At 37.8% G+C, this 17,721-nt stretch overlaps 2 protein-coding genes and 1 non-coding gene across 3 annotated transcripts; 2 read left to right on the forward strand and 1 right to left on the reverse strand.

The window, feature by feature from the left end:
• The first annotated feature begins 10,347 nt into the window (after positions 1 to 10,347).
• Positions 10,348 to 12,962, forward strand: LOC112187578 (protein NRT1/ PTR FAMILY 6.4). Its single transcript, XM_024326437.2, has 5 exons — positions 10,348 to 10,658; positions 10,739 to 10,862; positions 10,957 to 11,174; positions 11,363 to 11,898; positions 11,982 to 12,962. Exons 1-5 carry the CDS (start codon positions 10,656 to 10,658, stop codon positions 12,868 to 12,870), a joined length of 1,770 nt encoding a protein of 589 aa, XP_024182205.1. The 5' UTR covers positions 10,348 to 10,655; the 3' UTR covers positions 12,871 to 12,962.
• Positions 12,963 to 13,149: 187 nt separating this feature from the next.
• On the reverse strand, positions 13,150 to 14,890 carry LOC112187579 (50S ribosomal protein L30). Its single transcript, XM_024326438.2, has 3 exons — positions 14,667 to 14,890; positions 13,625 to 13,824; positions 13,150 to 13,534 (listed from the first exon to the last, which is right to left on the reverse strand). The coding sequence occupies exons 2-3, from the start codon at positions 13,814 to 13,816 to the stop codon at positions 13,400 to 13,402; spliced, it is 327 nt and encodes a 108-aa protein (XP_024182206.1). The 5' UTR covers positions 13,817 to 13,824; positions 14,667 to 14,890; the 3' UTR covers positions 13,150 to 13,399.
• Positions 14,891 to 14,951: 61 nt separating this feature from the next.
• TRNAH-GUG lies at positions 14,952 to 15,023 on the forward strand. Its single transcript has one exon. It is a non-coding gene; the product is annotated as a tRNA-His (tRNA).
• The last annotated feature ends 2,698 nt before the right edge of the window (positions 15,024 to 17,721 follow it).

Here is a 17,721-nt window from a genome sequence, read left to right on the forward strand (position 1 = left end):
TTTTTAATGGTTGCTGAACTAAAACGTGTTCTAGGCTTCTAGCTAGCTCATACTCTGTACCCTTCATTGTTCCGAGCTTAATTAGGATTTAATTCATCCGTATGCATACTCTGATTTTTTTTTTTTTTGGGGGGAGGGGGGGGGGGGGGGGGGGGGGGGATCCATATCCCAATCCCATATCGGTCTAAAAAATATGGAGCATAAGCTTTACATTGTCATTTTAAGGGTAACTTAGAGATCTATTATAGCGAGATTTTATATGTTGTGTGTGTGTGTGTTTTTTTTTTTAGAATAAGATCCTTTATTAAAATGAAACAAAGTTACATAACACGAGAATGACCGGTGGTGGATAAGAATTCCCCACTCTCCTCCCTAAAACCTAAACCAGTGACGGCTCTGTCACCATAAATGACTTCCATGAGCCGAAAGGGCCCAACCCCTAACCACCTATACCACCCAACGACTCGGGCTACCGAAAATCCCGAGAATATCGATATCACCTCATAGACAACCACTAAAACAACCAACGACCTCTTCTACACCGTGTCCCAAAGATGCCAGACCACGTGCAAGGATCGCTCGTCAGCACATTGACCATAAGATAAAACCGACAATAAACCAATTCGTCCCCAGGAAAAACACCACATCCATGGCACCTCAATTTGACCCAACCCTATCTCAACAGAGTAGGGACATGCTAAAAACCTAACCAAAACCCTAATCGAAATCCTAACTAAGAAAACTACTTTAAACAAAGACATAGACCAGCCGCCGCAATCATCTTCCTCCTCTTCAGATGACCCGCCTGCAGACCACCACCATAACTCTGTCCTGTCGAACTCACATCACCGAAAAGACTCCATCGACACAGCAAGCCACATCAATCTCAACTTTTTTTGGCCAAATCCAAGCATAAAGCCAGATCTCGATGAGCCCATACCGAGTATCAGTGAGAGACTGGCCGTGCCTTGTCGCCCGGCTTCATCCATCCGCCTGAAAGTTCGACACCCTTGCACTCTCGGCCTATCGACCAAACTAGGAGAGATAGTCAGCGCTGTACGATCCATGGAAAACCGCCGCCACGATCCATCCTCTGACCACCTGCTCCAAGCCTGCGTCGATCGCCACCCATCCATCCTGCCCGCCTGTTCCGCTGCCTGAGAGGAACGAAAAGTCATACACGACCAAGAAGGTCGAACCGGATACCCAAAACTAGAGCCCCAAGACCCCACAATCCCGTCCAGCAACACCTGCCACTCATCGATGAGGCTTGGACCTATGATCGACGCTGGGGTGCCACCAGATAGGCAACAACTGCTTCTGTGCTTTTCCAAAATCCTAGTTTATTCCCTCTATTCTCGGAGCCAAAAACTAATTGAGATGAGTTCCGCTACACAATGCGACGACTTACAACAACACTAAATCGCAAATAATCTAATGGTCACTACTAGCAAAAAGAGCTATTATGTTGTGTTTTATTTTATATCAATATTTACATAGAATATGAGAACTACTTTTACTCCATCTTGTAGATTTTATAATTGGAGTAAGAAATTAACTTTCAACTTTTTAGAGTGAATTTATTAACGACCTACATGCAATCTGAAATATTTGACACTAGGATAGTGTACAAAGTGTAATTAACCCTACCTTAATCACTTGTGATTCTATCTCAATATGTACGTACATGTGTATTAAGAACCCTCTAGACTTATTTTCTAGTCCAAATGGTGCTTAATGGGCTTAAAATTCAGTCAGATACTCAGATTATGTAGAGAATATTTTGAAACTCAGCGATTAAAAATCCATAAAGGAAATTAAAGACAAATTAATGGGCTTTAAATAAAATTTGGCATACGCATATGGTTGATAACTTGATATAAAGGTTTGCGTGTTTGAGAGGATTCCTTCAAGTAATGTCATTTTTGTAGCAATTAAATGATAGAGAAAACACATGAGGAATTAGTTTTACCTACATGAGAAAACACATGTAGTAATGTCATTTGACCTATATTGCCAACCTCTCATTTTTCTCTTGCTTTCTTGAATGAACAAGAGAAGCAAATACTCTCTGATTTCATGCTTATCAGCAATGCATAGAGCCATAGACACCACACCGACAACATGTTTCTCTTTTCCCTATTTCTATCTAAACCCTATAATGATAATTGGCTGCCAAATTTAGCCAAAACTCCACCTTATAATATCCATAAAGCAGAAAATTTTGATCCATAATACTAACTTCATTAGGATAGCTTTTCTAGTGAAGTGTTATTGACACTACAAGACTTTATCCTGCACTCCTTGTTGTTAAGAATGAAAATAATAGTTCTAGCTAGTACAGTTCAAATTTACATGACACACAGATATTATTTCAAACTTTACTATATATTTGAAAGTCCAATCTTTAAGAGACTTGAGGTTATATCTATCTCACTCAACATGTAGATCGAACAATAACTAATAATGAGGAATGCTGGTAACAGCAAATGGTTCCTAACCTCATAAAAATTAGAGTACGGCATATCCGACTATCCGACAACACGCTTGGATAAGTAACGCAATGAACCGTACCTGTATCTCTAGGCGCTATGATGTCTTATTATGTGGATTATGTCTTGCTTGAGGGTTCCAAACCCCGACCTTCTCTAATAGGGGAAAGTACAGACTGGATATACGGGCGCCATTCTTTAGATGGAACGTTGTTTGATAGTTATTGTAGCCGGGATAAGCGGGCACGAACTTCCGTATGGCGCCCTAGTTTTTTAGTACAAGTAGCTAAGGAGATACGACCCGATATGATACAATTATATTGTACTTGATGCAAAATTCCAAACATTCTTCGTGATAGTCCCATTTATGACTTCTACACCCCCAGAAGAGTTCATCATATGCAGCAGTGCAGGTCTTTTCAGTACATTAGCATCTGTGACGCTACTAAGTGGGTGCTTAATTAGTGATAATAATTAGCTAAATGGCCCGCCATAAATCAATAATTCAGTGAGTGATATCCAGAGAAAAAAGAGTGGAACGTCATCAACAGTGATCCCACCATAGATTTCCACCTAGGACAAAAAAGATATTTCATCTGTACACTATTCTGGTCGGTTGCAGGAAACAAAGTTGAGCTTCTGCTACAAGGAAAAGTTCGATCCTTTTATTGGAGTGCTTTTGTTTTATTGAACCTAACAATAGACAGATCAAATACCATGAACAATATTCAAACAGTAGCAGAGGTTTCGAATCAAACCACGCAATAGGGTATACTCTCAAACTTGGTCAAAACGGAGAAGGTATATTTGGTAAAAAGTTGCATATGATTTCAATCCGAATATCAAGTTGTGCTGGGTATGCCAATCTGTAAACTTGTGATTCAAGTTAACTTGATGATATTGGTGTCATCTCCAGATAAGTTGGGATTTATCTTAATATCTTGTAACCGGCGAAGAGGAGTTTTCCTCCAAATTCGAAAAGTTGAAATAATGCAACCCGCAAATTAGAAACCTCGACTTCATACCGGAAAAAGACAGTGGCTTCCTTAGCCTTTTTAAATATTTGATTTTTTTTGGGGGGGGGGGGGGGGGGGGGGGGGGTGAAACCAGGAGCTAAGAGAGGCAAAAAGCCTCTTAATCCCTAAATTTATTGAAAGAAAAGAAAAATACATGCAAGAGGAGGGGGACAAAAACCAAACCTCTCGAAACTAAAACCAAATCTAGCTACCGCTGTTTGAGCCCAAAAGTATTTTTGGCAAGATCCTTTAGTGGATTTGACCCGGTGGGCCGATACATGCGGCCCAAAAATGAAGATGATGATGAAACTAAAAATCAGAGTAAGAAGAAAGTGCCTGTAAAAAGGGTAGGGCCACCAAGTGATGCAGATTGGGACAATGCAGCAATTTTTGTGAAGTTCTTGAAAGTCTTCTACGATGTGACCCTTAATGTTAGTGCTTCACTTACCCCCACTGCACACAAGGCATTCCATGATATTGTTACTATTGAAGCAGAGCTTGAAGATCTCAGTTTTATTGGGGTAGGGCCTGATTCAAGTGAAGCAGACAACGTCTTATACAACATGGCAGTCAAGATGAAGGCCAAATATTCCAAGTATTTTGGGAACTTAGATGACCTGAACCAACTCTTCCTAGTTGCTTTGGTCTTAGATCCTAGGTATAAATTGAGGAACATTAGTTGGTTGTGTGATACAATGTTGAATTTGTGTGATTGTGAGATCAAGAAGAAATGTGATGACATAAAGCAGCTTGTGGTAGACTTGTGTGACTTGTATGGGCAGTCTAATGGTTCACATAGTGGATAGACCAAGACCAAAGGTAAAGATCCAAGTACTAGTGCAACAGGTACTTGTAAGACTAGAAGCAAAGCAAGGATTCTTAGTGGGAAGAGGGCTGTTATGCAAGAAGACTGGAATAGGCAGCTTGAACAGAATAACGATGTTGTGGTGGGACATGAAGTTGATAGATATTTGGTGGACCCTATAGAAAAACCTGCTGAAAATGATGATTGGAAGATTTTGGATTGGTGGAAGCTGAATGGAGGTAAATATCCCAACTTGCAATCATTGGCTAGAGATATATTAGCCATACAAGTGTCAACAGTTGCGAGTGAGTCAAGTTTTAGCACTGGGAGAAGGGTAATAGATCCATACAGAAGCTCTTTAAACCCAAAAACAGTTGAAAAATTGATATGCCTACAAAATTGGTTGAAGGCTGATGCTATTATAGGGTTGGAGTACATTCCACTATGGAGGAAATGGAGTTATACGAACAGATTGAAGCTGGTATGTATTTTTGATGTTTTTAGTTTACTGTTTTTGAAACTAGTACAACAACTTTGGGCAATTTATATGAGATTGACTGTTTTGAGTTTTGACATCGTGCAGACCATGAAAAAGAGGATAGAGAGAAAGCTGAGAAGGCCAAGAACGTTATTGCTGCTGCATCTGCATCTGCCCCAAGTGGCAAAACAACCAAGAGTTCTGAGGCTTCGCCTTCTGCCCCTACAACCAAGAAGAAAAGGCATAAAAAAAATGATGCAATTCATCAACAATCAAGGATGCATAAAGGTCTGAACATTTTTGCTTCATTTGAAGTTCATTTTTTTTTAATTATCCTAATATCATTGAATGCAAATTTGTTATTTTGTATGCAGATTTGGTATTGAATCTATTGATGGAAGGCTGGAAGCCTTGTTGCATTGATGAAAAGGAACTGAGGAAGCCATGCTGGAAATGTTTGATTGTTTGCAGTAATGCACTTTGATGAAATATTGAATCATTCATGAACTATTTCAATTTTAGTTGGTTTGTTTCAGTTTGAGACTTTGAATTGCTCAGTTTGATGTTGATTGTTGATGTTGATGTTGATTGTTGATTGTTGATGTTGATGTTGATGTTGATTGTTGATTGTTGATGTTGAATGTTGATGTTGATGTTGAACTATTTCAATTTTAGGTTTGTTTCAGTAGGAGACTTTGAATTTCTAATTTGTTATGTTGATGTTGATTGTTGAATATGTAGATTGTAGATAATGTTGAGTTTTATGAGTGAATGGTATTTGCAATATTGAATCATTTGAATGTATGTATGGAAATCAGGAAAACTAGAAGCGGGAGACTAGAAAAGGCTGAAAAACAGTTTGTCTATATGGAAAAACAGAGGAACCAAAAGTGGAACCGAACCAATCTTGGAACCAAAAACAGAAAAACTGAGTGCGAAACCGAAAAACCAAAAAACTGACTAGAACCGAAAAACCAAGGAACCGACCCGAGAATGGTCGGTTCGGTTCTATTTCGGTTCTTGATACAAAAATCAACATACCCGAACCGATTATCTCTTCTCGGTTCCGGTTCCGGGTTCTGGATTTAAAACCGTAGAACCGACTCAGGCCAGCCCTAATATAACTAAAAGTTGAGATTGATGGAAAGAAAAGTATGTGCATATAGGATCGTAAATAACACCTTAATGATTTTAAATTTCTGAGCAGAACTATACAGTCCACTTGTAGCTAGTGTAATGCTATATGTGACAATTTCATAACAATTTCTTTTGTTTTACGAATTTCATATTAAGATAAAAAAATATATATATGCTAACTTATTAATCTATACTATTATTAAAAGAACATGTTTTATTAGCCAAAATAAAAAAATTTGACAAAAATGACCCTAAAATATTAAAAAAACTTCGAGAATTAATTGAATTACATGAACGATTACGACAGTTACAAATTATATTTTTATTAAGAAAAATAAACAAAATTAATCCCACAACCCACTTTTCTCTCTGCAATAACCATTTTCTTTCAATATTTTTTCTTTTTTATTTTCTGAAAATATAATACTTGCACATGCAGAGCATATGTGGAGGAAGGCTAGTTACTAATAAAGCTACCATCTTTATTCTCTACTACTATCACACTCAACAAGAGGCAACTTACGTGCACCCTTAAATAATTCTCATGTTTGTGTATCCCCTTTTCTTTCTTTTGTGACTTTTTAATGGTTGTTGAACTAAAACGTGTTCTAGGTTTCTAGCTAGCCCATATTTTGTACCCTTCATTGTTCCAAGCCTAGTTAGGAATTAATTCATACACATATACAGAGCATAAGATCTACATTGTCATTTTAAGCTTAAGGGTTATTTAAAGATCTATCCTAGCGAGTTTTATATGTCGTGATTTATTTATCTCAATACTTTCATAAAACATGAAAATTTTTACGTATATTGTAGATTTTGCAATTGGAATAAGAAATTAGCTTTCAACCTTTGAGAGTGAATTTAAATTATCATTAAATTAACGATCTATATGCAATCTAATATTTGACACTGAGATAGTGAATAAAGTGTATATCTTAATCACTTATGATTCTATCTCAACATGTACAAAGTGTATTATCTAGACTTATGTTCTAGTCTTAAGGGTGCTTAATGAGCTTAAAATTTAGTCAGATTATGTAGTCATGTAGAGAATATTTTGAAACTTAGCTACTAAAAATCCAAAAAGGAAAAGACAAGTGGGTTTTAAATAAAATATATTTTGCCATATGTATATAGTTGATATAAGGGTTAGCTTGTTTGAGAGGACTCCTTTCAAGTAATGTCATTTTTGTAGCAATCACATGATAGGGAAAACACATGAGGAATTCGTTTTTAATTTTTTCTCTTACTTTTCATATTGATTATAAAATTGAAAGGGACCAAAACTTCTATCGGGGACGATCCAAGATTACAAAGAACTTCTCTCAGTTCCACATGTATTCTTTCCTTATGTTATTCTCCATTTGACCAATATTGCCAACCTCTCATTTTTCTCTTGCTTTATTGAATGGATTTCTAAATTTCATGCGCGCTTATCAGCAATGCATAGCCATAGACACCACACCGACCACATGTTTCTCTTTTCCCAATTTCTATCTAAACCCTATAATTATAATTGGCTGCCAAATTTAGCCAAAACTCCACCTTAACATCCTTAAAGCTGCAAATTTCAAGCCATAACACTAATTTCATTAGGATAGCTTTTCTAGTGAAGTGTTATTGACACTACTAAACTTTATCATGCACTCTGCGTTGTTAAGAATGAAAATAATAGTTCTAGTGCAGTTCAAATTTACATGACATACAGATATTATTTCTAACTTCACTATCTATTTAAAAGTCCAATCTTTATGAGAGTTAAGACTATATTAAATTATCAATCTCACTCAACATGCAGAACAATAATTATCCGATACGATACAATTATATTTCACTTGATGCAAAATTCTAAACATTCTTCGTGATGGCCACATTTATGACTTCTACACACCCAGAAGAGTTCATCATATGCAGCAGTGCAGGTCTTTTCAGTGACATTAGCATCTATGACGCTACCAAGTGGGGTGCTTAATCAGTGATAATAATTAGCTATTGGCCCGCCATAGATCAATAATTCAGTGAGTGATATTCTGAGAAAAAAACAGGGTGGCTAGTCATCAACAGTGATCCCACCATAGATTTCCACCTATGCAAAAAGAGATATTTGATCTGTACAGTATTCTGGTCAGTTGCAGGAAACAAGGTTGAGCTTCTGCTACAAGGAAAAGTTCGATCCTATTATTGGAGTGCTTTTGTTTTATTGAACCTAACAAGAGACCGATCAAATACCATGAACAAGATTCAAACAGTTGTCTAATCAAACCACGCAATTGGGTATACTCTCAAACTTGGTCAAAACGGAGAAGGTATATTTGGTAAAAAGTTTTGTATGATTTGAATCCGAATATCAAGTTGTGCTGGGGAGGCCAAACTGTAAACTTGTGATCCAAGTTAACTTGATGATATTGGTGTCATTTGCAGACAAGTTGGGATTTATCTTAATATCTTGTAATATATCGGCAAAGAGGAGTTTTCCTCCAAATTCGAAAAGTTGAAATGATGCAACCCGTAAATTAGAAACCTCGACTTCATACCGGAAAAAGACAGTGGCTTACTTAGCCACTCCTCACTTGAATGAGGAAAAGTTAATCTCTAAAAATGGGGTAAATGGACAAAAATCATTTTTTAAATATTTGAAAGTTTTTTTTTTTTTGGCTGAAACCAGGAGTTATCCAACAGCTTCCCTATAATTTATGTATTATAGGAAAGCAAAAGTTAAAGTTTTAGCCTATTTTTCTTCTCCAACTCCAACAAATTTCCTATTTTACAGTAATCTCTAAAATCTCCATAATTGTTCCTTAAAATTTTAGAGATTGTTGTACATATAGGGAATTTGATTTTCTCTTTCCTCACTATCCCTAAAATGGGGATAGTTATAGAAAATATGTTGGAGCAAAAGAGACTTATTTTTCCCTAAAATAGAGAAACATCAAAATACGGGGAAGCTGTTGGAGTTGCTCTAAGAGAGGCAAAAAGCCTCTTAATCCCTAGAATTTATTGAATGAAAAGAAAAAGACAAGAGGAGGGGGACATAAACCAAACCTCCCGAAACCAAAACCAAATCTAGCTACTGCAAACGAAATTGCGGCAGACCTAAATGGTCTCTATTACAATGAGCATGAATAAAGGAGGAAGGCATATCCCACCACACCAAGCTAATAGAAGTTGAACCATAATTTGCCAAAGCATCTACTACCTGCTTACCTTCTCAAAAAATATGCAAAGAATGGAATTGCATTTGAGAAATACGGTGTAAACAGTTAGCCCACTCAATGCGAAGCTTCCAAGGGACCAAATGAGGAGAGCGAAGAAATTCCAGAACAATGGTGGAGTCTACTTCTAGCCATATGTGCTTCCAATCCCTTACCCAAGCAATCTCAATTACCTTAATAACAGCCATAATCGAGCTAGGAATGTCCACTTTCAAAGCAAAATCACTAACAAAATTCCCTCTGTAATCACGAAAAATTGCTCCATAACCATCAATACCAGAATATTGCTTCCAAGCACCATTCGAATTAATTTTAATGCACCCCAATGAGAGAGGATCTCAAATAACCTCAACCATTGTAGGAGCCTAACAAGATCTGCATTGAACCCCAAAGCTTTTCAAAATTCTAAGATCGTTTACAATATTGTGCATACAACCTTTTGCAATGCGACTAGCTATTAAAATGTGACTAGAAACCAACCGGCAAATGACTGAAACTTGGAAGTTGGAACCCATAGCCTTCAAATTTAACTTTGTTCCTAGCTTGCCATATAAACTAAAGTACTGTAGTAAAACAGGTCAAACAAAGCTCTCTTAATTGAGGAGTACGGTTGTTCAATCCCACATGCAACAAGTCCATTAAAGAGATAGGAACAACACCCAAATCAAATTTAGATGCCATGTAATTCCATATTGTTCGTGCAAATGAACAATGAAGGAAAATGTGATCCACGTAATTGGAAATTAAAATTTATTCGGATGAGTGAAATTGACACCTCTTTCTTGTAAACCACAACAAACCTCTTTCAGATAAAAAGGAGAGAGAGAGAGGCGTGATTTGTAAAAGAGGGAAGTGAACAATTTTTAAGATCCAGCATTTATTGAACGAGCAAAAGTGGATGGGTTATAATGAGTTTTCTTAACACTTGGAAAATTCAAGAAGTGTAATCAAATTGGAAAGTTCGAGTTTATACCTAAAAATACAATATGTTTCTTAGCAACCTCTACTATGTTTCTTAGCAACCTCTACGGATATGACAAGGTGAAGTGATATTCGTAGGTCGAACGGATCAATTTATTTGCAGATAAATCACACGCAATTGCAATTTACTCTAATCACGTCATATGCTTATCAGTCCCACATCCCACATCTGCCGACTGCCGTCCAAGTGTTATACTGCTTTATTTATTTATTTTTCTCAGTACGTAATACAAGAGATACCTCAGAATGAAGAGTAAGTGTCACTTTCCATATTTTGATTGCAAGCACCGAAACCACAGAACACTTTTTCATCTCCAAAAGTGTTCACATGCCACATGGTGTAAAATATGCAGCAGTAGCACCACAGCTACTCTTGACCACTAGAAATTGTGGAGACAATCAGAAGCTAGTAGCAATCCGGTACTGTATAAATCCATCCAACCCCCAATCATTTATGCATTGTCATTCTAGTGCTGCTCTCTGCAAATCCTAAACGAGGAGAAGAAGAAACCGGTCTCTCTCCAGTGAAAAATGGTAGCTAGCCACTATTGAAACTCAGATATTTCATCAAGTCTCGTCTAGTATCTTACAGATTGTTTCCTGAACTATTACAGGTTCTGGTGTCGAGGAACAGTGAGAAAGATGGTGCAGCAAATGATGGGAGTATGGTGGATTTTCGAGGAAACCCTATTGACAAGTCCAGAACTGGTGGATGGCTTGCTGCAGGGCTTATCCTAGGTGCTTTAATATTGCTGAACCAGTCTTCTCTCTTTTCCTAATACCATGTATGTATATTAACCAGTTTCAAATATCTTGAATTAATATGGTGCAGTAACTGAGCTCTCTGAGAGGATCTGTGTGATGGGCATATCTATGAATTTAGTGACTTACTTGGTTGGCAATTTACATTTAACTTCAGCAAAGTCTGCAACCATAGTCACCAATTTCATGGGCACTTTGAATCTCCTTGGCCTTCTTGGTGGTTTCGTTGCAGATGCCAAACTCGGACGCTACCTGACTGTTCTACTCTCTGCAACCATAACTGCTCTGGTAAGTTTTTCGGATTACAACTCCAAAGAAACGATCTCTTGCCAAAGATCTGGAATGTTACATGTTGCTAAGCTGTGATTCAAGACTGTTCTTTCTAACATGATTTCACACAATCAACTGTTTTGATTCACAGTCCAACAAGATACATTTTCATGGAAGTCCAATAATTCCGATTTTTCTTGCTTCAGGGGATAACTTTGTTAACAATAGCCACATCCATTCCAAGAATGAGACCCCCTGCGTGTGAAGGCAACCAAGAATGCATTGAGGCCACAGGCAGCCAATTAGTCCTGCTCTATGCTGCCTTATACCTTACAGCACTAGGTGGCGGTGGAATAAAATCTAACGTCTCTGGTTTTGGCTCTGACCAATTTGATTCCTCAGACCCAAAGGAAGAGAAGTCCATGATCTTTTTCTTCAACAGGTTCTATTTTGGCATCAGCATTGGTTCTCTGTTTGCTGTGCTCGTGCTGGTGTATATACAAGACAATGTTGGCCGAGGACTCGGTTATGGAATATCAGCAGGGGCAGTGGTGATTGCACTCATCGTGTTACTCTTGGGAACACCATTCTACCGATTCAAAAAGCCTCGAGGAAGCCCTTTGACTATGATATGGAGGGTGATATTTTTGGCATGGAAGAAGAGGGTTCATCCTTATCCTTCTCATCCAAGCCTTTTGAATCAATACCAAGAAGCCAAGATTCCACACACAGAGAGACTCAAGTAAGTTTACATAAAGTTTCATATAAAGCCATTGCATCAGGAATATCTCCTTTATCCATTCACTAATATTCTTCCTATGTTAGGTGTCTCGACAAAGCTGCAATACTAGATGAATATGCTGCTAGTGAAGAAAATAGAAGCAACCCTTGGATAGTATCCACAGTGACTCAAGTTGAAGAGGTGAAACTGGTTTTCATGCTCTTGCCAATCTGGTCAACATGTATTCTCTTTTGGACCGTCTACTCTCAAATGACTACCTTCACCATTGAACAAGCGACCTTCATGAATCGGAAAGTCAGTTCCTTTGAAATCCCTTCCGGTTCCTTCTCGGCCTTTCTCTTCATCACCATTCTCCTCTTCACCTCCCTAAATGAGCAACTTTTCGTCCCCCTTGCTCGGAAAATCACCAAGAGTCCCCAAGGACTCACAAGCCTTCAGAGAGTAGGAATTGGACTATTCTTTTCAGTGGCTGCTATGATCACTTCAGCAATAGTAGAGAAACAGAGAAGGAAAATAGCTGTTGACCAAAATACAAAAATACGTGCCTTTTGGCTTGTTCCACAATACTTCCTAGTGGGTGCTGGGGAAGCTTTTGTCTATGTAGGACAACTTGAATTTTTCATCAGAGAGGCACCGGAGAGGATGAAGTCTATGAGCACAGGGCTTTTCTTAAGCACCATCTCAATGGGGTTCTATGTAAGCAGTCTGTTGGTGACTGTGGTGGATAAGGTAACTCATAAGAGCTGGCTGAGAAGTCATTTGAACAATGCAAGGCTAGATAACTTCTATTTGCTGCTTGCAGCTCTAGGAACTGTAAATTTCTTAGTTTTCCTTGCCTTTGCTATGAGACACCAGTACAAAGGCCAGCAGCACAATAACACTGATGACAGTGGCAAAGAGCTGAAGAACTCTAATGACATGATAGTTGAGGATATGGAGAAGATAAGAATTGAGGCAAAAGAGGGACCCTAGTAGGTACAGGGACTATTCTGTAATATTGGTCCTAAGCAATTAAAAAGAATAGAAAGCAGAGTCCGTACCATGCTTTAGACATTTCATTATTATTTTTTTTGTCTAGAATCTGTCCTACAATAATTTTTTTTTTTAAATAATAAGGGATTAGGCGATTAAATACTGTGTGTATTTAGAATACAATGGAATAATAGATCTTTATTTAACCTAAAAGAAATTTACAACACAACAGATGCATGAATTGCTCATTTGCTCACCTGAAAATAGGCATTCACCAAATCAAACCTTCTAATATATGCATATGCAAATAAAAGGCCTATTTAATTCCAAGATTACTCATTTCAATGTTCTCCACCTAGTTCAGAAACAGTGCAAAATTTCAGACAAAAGACCAAAGACAAAAGTTGATAAACAACTGGATCCAGATTTGGTAGCTTATAACAAAATACACTACTAGAGAAATTCGTCTCCTCACTCAGGAGACCCATGTCTAAGAAACCGAGAGCTGACCTCTAATCAATTACATAGGCTATGAAGAAGAACCATTTGCAGAAGCAGGGAGGTGATTTATAATCAATGGGGGGCGAGGAGCTCGGTGGTCTGCATCCTTTTGTTTGCGGGCCTTATACATCTCTTCTGTCTCAACCACAACCAATCTCTTGACCTGTATAGAAAATTTACATGTTTATCATCAACTATAGATAGACCAGATGACCTAATATAGAAATCCATGCACTCTGCGCTTATATCAAACCTGTTGGATCATTCCCCTAACAGTAGGAGTGTTCCATCGCATGACAGTTCGGTTGCATTTTCGAAGACGTAATGCCTCTAAAGTACGCCTGTGAAGCCTCCTGGTTCCTGGGATTCCCCTCACCAGAGTTATATACAGATTAGGGCTCCATGCAATTGGAACATTGGTTTTAAAAGCCTTGAAAGCATTCATGTTCAAACCTACACATCCACAAATGATACGTAAGCAATAGATTTCACATATGTAAACTTATTTGATATATGACTGCAATAGACATAAGACGCCAACAGAAAGAGGATAATCATAAGAAATTGGGATCACATAAAGCATATGTAAAGGCAGCCCAAGCTCTAAAGTCCTACGGTAAGACATAGCCTACTATTTATGGATCAAACATCTTTTCTTTCCTAGAAAATGGAAATATACAGTGCATAATATAAGAATGTTGAGCACTAGTAAAACAGAAAGCAAAGACAAACATTAAAGTACGACGCAATCAAACTGGGTAGCGGTAATCTTTGCCTTGATTCCATTTCCAAACAACTGCTGACCAATAAATCATCGGAAACAAGGCTGAACAAGAAATTTTTCGGTGTCAAGCAAATAACTTTTAAACAGGATGGATGTCTAATGCCTTTGGTAGAACCTTAAGAGGCAACCTAGCACCAACAAGAGGCCATAACTCAAGGGCACTCCAGATATCCATATGCAAACCATAATTTCTCTTCATTTCCGCCACAGCCCACTTCACCATTGTAACAAAGACAACATATCCATACAATATGGCCTAATACCAGGAATTCATCACTAAACCCATTTCGAATCGCTAAGCAACCTATAACACAAAAACCCAGAAATCTATCACAACAAAAACTCAGAAATCTATCACAACAAAAACCCAGAAATCTATCACAAAAAAAAACTCCATCATTCAAACCCAGAACCAATAACACACTCAGATTTCAGATTGCAAAATGCAATACCCAGATACAAAAACTGCACGGAATCGAAGAAAACCCAAAGCAAATGACAGATCCAATACCTTGAGAAATTGGGGGCGCAGATAGAGATGCGAGAGAGAGAGAGTTGGATTTTGGGTGACGGAATAGAGAAGGGCGCACGAAGAGGGAGGCTGCTGTGCTCGGCTGCTCGGCTTTTTGGTGGTTGCCGAATGACGACTGGGTTTTTTTTCGATGTAAATAGGTTCCAACTTCCAACGGCTTTCAGTGGGTCGCTTAGCCCAAACTAGACGAAGAGGTAGAATCAACTGGAAAAAAAGGCCAAGATATTTTATTCATAAAATTAGACGAAGAGGTAGAGTCAACTGGTGGCTGTAGTTTAGTGGTGAGAATTCCACGTTGTGGCCGTGGAGACCTGGGCTCGAATCCCAGCAGCCACACCTTTCTTTTTCTTGCTCGCTTCTTTTTTCTTTTCTTTGTTCATGCAAGTTCGGCTACGCATCATGGGTGAATGCTAGATAAATCTACCAATTTATTACACATAATTTTACTGATTTTTTTTTGTTTTTTTTTTCCCTTTCCTGAAAAAGGTTTGGAACTCAGCCTAATTAGGAGGCTCAACACCACGCCTGATAATATTATTAGTAGATAACAATAGTACAACAGGGAAGACATAACATATAAGCCCTGGGTAGCTAAAAATACAATTATCCTCGTTGAGCACATCCTGAATAATAACAGGAGTTTTCTTTAACCATAGTTCATCAATACTACTAAAACTAGCAAGGTAAGCCAACCTATGAACTACACCGTTTGCTTCTCGGTACACATGACGGAACTCACTGCGGAAGTGAACAAAAGAAAAGTCATGAACATACCGCTTGCAATCATCCACTATATATCCTACCAATAATAAGTGAGAAATACTGTTCAATGGTAGTAACAGCAGTAATAAGAGCCATACAATCACTCTCCACTTCGATGTCATCCCAACCTTCATGAATGGCAACAAGTAATTAAACCTGCACGGAGGGATTCAGCCTCCATATGTAGAGTAGCGCAGAGCAGGCATAAGAGAAATGGCGTACGTGCCATGGCTGCAAGGCACACTCCATCAGCATCACGTATCTATGAATCTATCACCACTATTCCCACACCACCCACGCCACTGGCATTAATAAATGCTCCATCCACATTAAGCTTAACTCGGCCCGCCGAAGGATCTGATCGACCACTTCCCAGCCTCCTGCTTCCTTTTATGAGTTACATGTGTAGGCCCCAATGCATGGGAAGGACGTGCACCATGAATTTCCTCCAACCACCGTACTTCCCAGTCAAAGACATCTGAGGGCTAAAACAAGAAATCTTCCATAAAACATTATTTCGTTCAGTCCAGATAGCCCATAATAACACACAAAATAACTCAAGGGAGGGTTCAGAGAGAGTCAGAGAGAGTCGAAAGCAAACCTGACCCACTCATGGATGGAGAGATGCTGATGGCTGGAAAAAATAAAGCTGTACAATCTCACAGTGCAGGTAGAGGTGCCTATCATCTTCAAAATTGTCATAGCACAAAACACACTTAAGATTGGGCAGCTGTACCCGTTTGGATAACGCCGTCTTTGTGGGTAATATTCCCTTCACCAATCTCCAAGTATATACATCTTAACTTTAGGAGGCACCTTCATTTCCATAGCTTTTGCCAAAACCCATCCTTCTGACCCCAAGTAGAATAAGAGGTTATTCAATATTCACGATGGTCGGTGCATGTGAAAGTTTAACAACCTGGCTACGTGCATGATAACCATTCTTCACAGTATATCTTCCAGATTTGTCATAGTGCCAAATAAGCCTGTCTCTTGAAATAATTTCACTGATTTTTTCTTGTCTTTTTAGATGTGACTATCTATATCAAACAAATAGACAAAAACAATTAGTAGACTACTAGCATGAAGCAGATAGAGTATAGTGAACAATAAAAGAGCTTCATTCAATTGTTGTAAGTGGAAAGAATGTGTAGGCCTTTTAATATAGCAGCCATAATATTTGAAAATTGTTAGTAGTATTTTTGAACTCCTGGCTTCCATCTCCACAATATAAAAAAAGAAAAATTCCAAGATTTTAAACTAGCAATATATAAATCTCTTAGATGAAGCACCTTGAGTAATCTAAATCTAACTTCACCTTCCCCTCCATCTGTTGATTTATATTATATCATATATATATATATATATATATATAATTTTTTTTTTAAATTCTGCAGTTTACCTCATGATCTGTCCGCATTCCACAATCATTCATGAATGATGATATTTTATTCGATGTTTCCATCACTTAAGAGAAAGGACCAGAGTTCAAGTGCTTCTCTACCGTTTTGAAAAAGATCAAAGTTCTTGCTTTATATTATTTAGTTGACGAGGACCGGTGATCTAAGGAGAACGGGTGAATTGTAAGGTGGCAAGTCTGGGAAGAACAATGAAGATTAATGTGCAGTTTTTTTTTTTTTTGAACAAGGGTAATATTGATAAATAAAAAATTACTGGATCTACATAAAAATTTGATGGGTACAAATAGAAACACCCCCACAATATTCGTTAAGTTGATTAATCAAAAATAACCGTGGAACTTACTTTTTTTTTTTTGACGATTAACCGTGGAACTTACTTGAACTAAGCTACATTATGGATAGCCAATTTTTTTAGCTTGTCATCAACTTATTCGTTTGTACCAACATTTGACATTCTCAACAAAAGAAGATACAATCATTGAAGGGACAAAATTTACACATCATAATTGGAAAAAGTAGAACCGTTACCGGTTGTACATGCATGGCGTATGTGTTTGAGTAAGTGAAGAACCATCTCTTGGTAAATGAAGAGTTAAAAACATTATTTAAATGAAAAGAAAGTACAGCTTTTAAAGTTTTAAACCCAAACGGGTAAACTAAGAGACAAGCTATGGTACCTACCATTATGAGAACAAAAATTTGAACAAAAATTTACAAGTATTTGAACCAAAATTACAACATTGAGAACAAAAGTTACCATATTCATTTACACTATTTACAACATTGAGAACAAAAATTACAACATTGACAACGATTTTGTTCAAAACTTGTAAAAGTGTCGTAAGAGGTGT

The sequence above is a fragment of the Rosa chinensis genome, chromosome 2 (genome assembly GCF_002994745.2).
Source record: "Rosa chinensis cultivar Old Blush chromosome 2, RchiOBHm-V2, whole genome shotgun sequence".
NCBI classification, from domain to species: domain Eukaryota; kingdom Viridiplantae; phylum Streptophyta; class Magnoliopsida; order Rosales; family Rosaceae; genus Rosa; species Rosa chinensis.

Excerpts from the sequence above, each read along its gene's own strand:
- LOC112187578 (XM_024326437.2), top strand. Across the intron at positions 10,863-10,956 it reads TGCTGCAGGGCTTATCCTAG|TAACTGAGCTCTCTGAGAGG; the intron begins GTGCTTTAATAT and ends AATATGGTGCAG. Across the intron at positions 11,899-11,981 it reads CCACACACAGAGAGACTCAA|GTGTCTCGACAAAGCTGCAA; the intron begins GTAAGTTTACAT and ends TTCCTATGTTAG.
- LOC112187579 (XM_024326438.2), bottom strand. The coding sequence starts at position 13,816 with ATGAATGCTTTCAAGGCTTTTAAAACCAATGTTCCAATTGCATGGAGC. Across the intron at positions 13,535-13,624 it reads TTAGGGGAATGATCCAACAG|GTCAAGAGATTGGTTGTGGT; the intron begins GTTTGATATAAG and ends TTTTCTATACAG.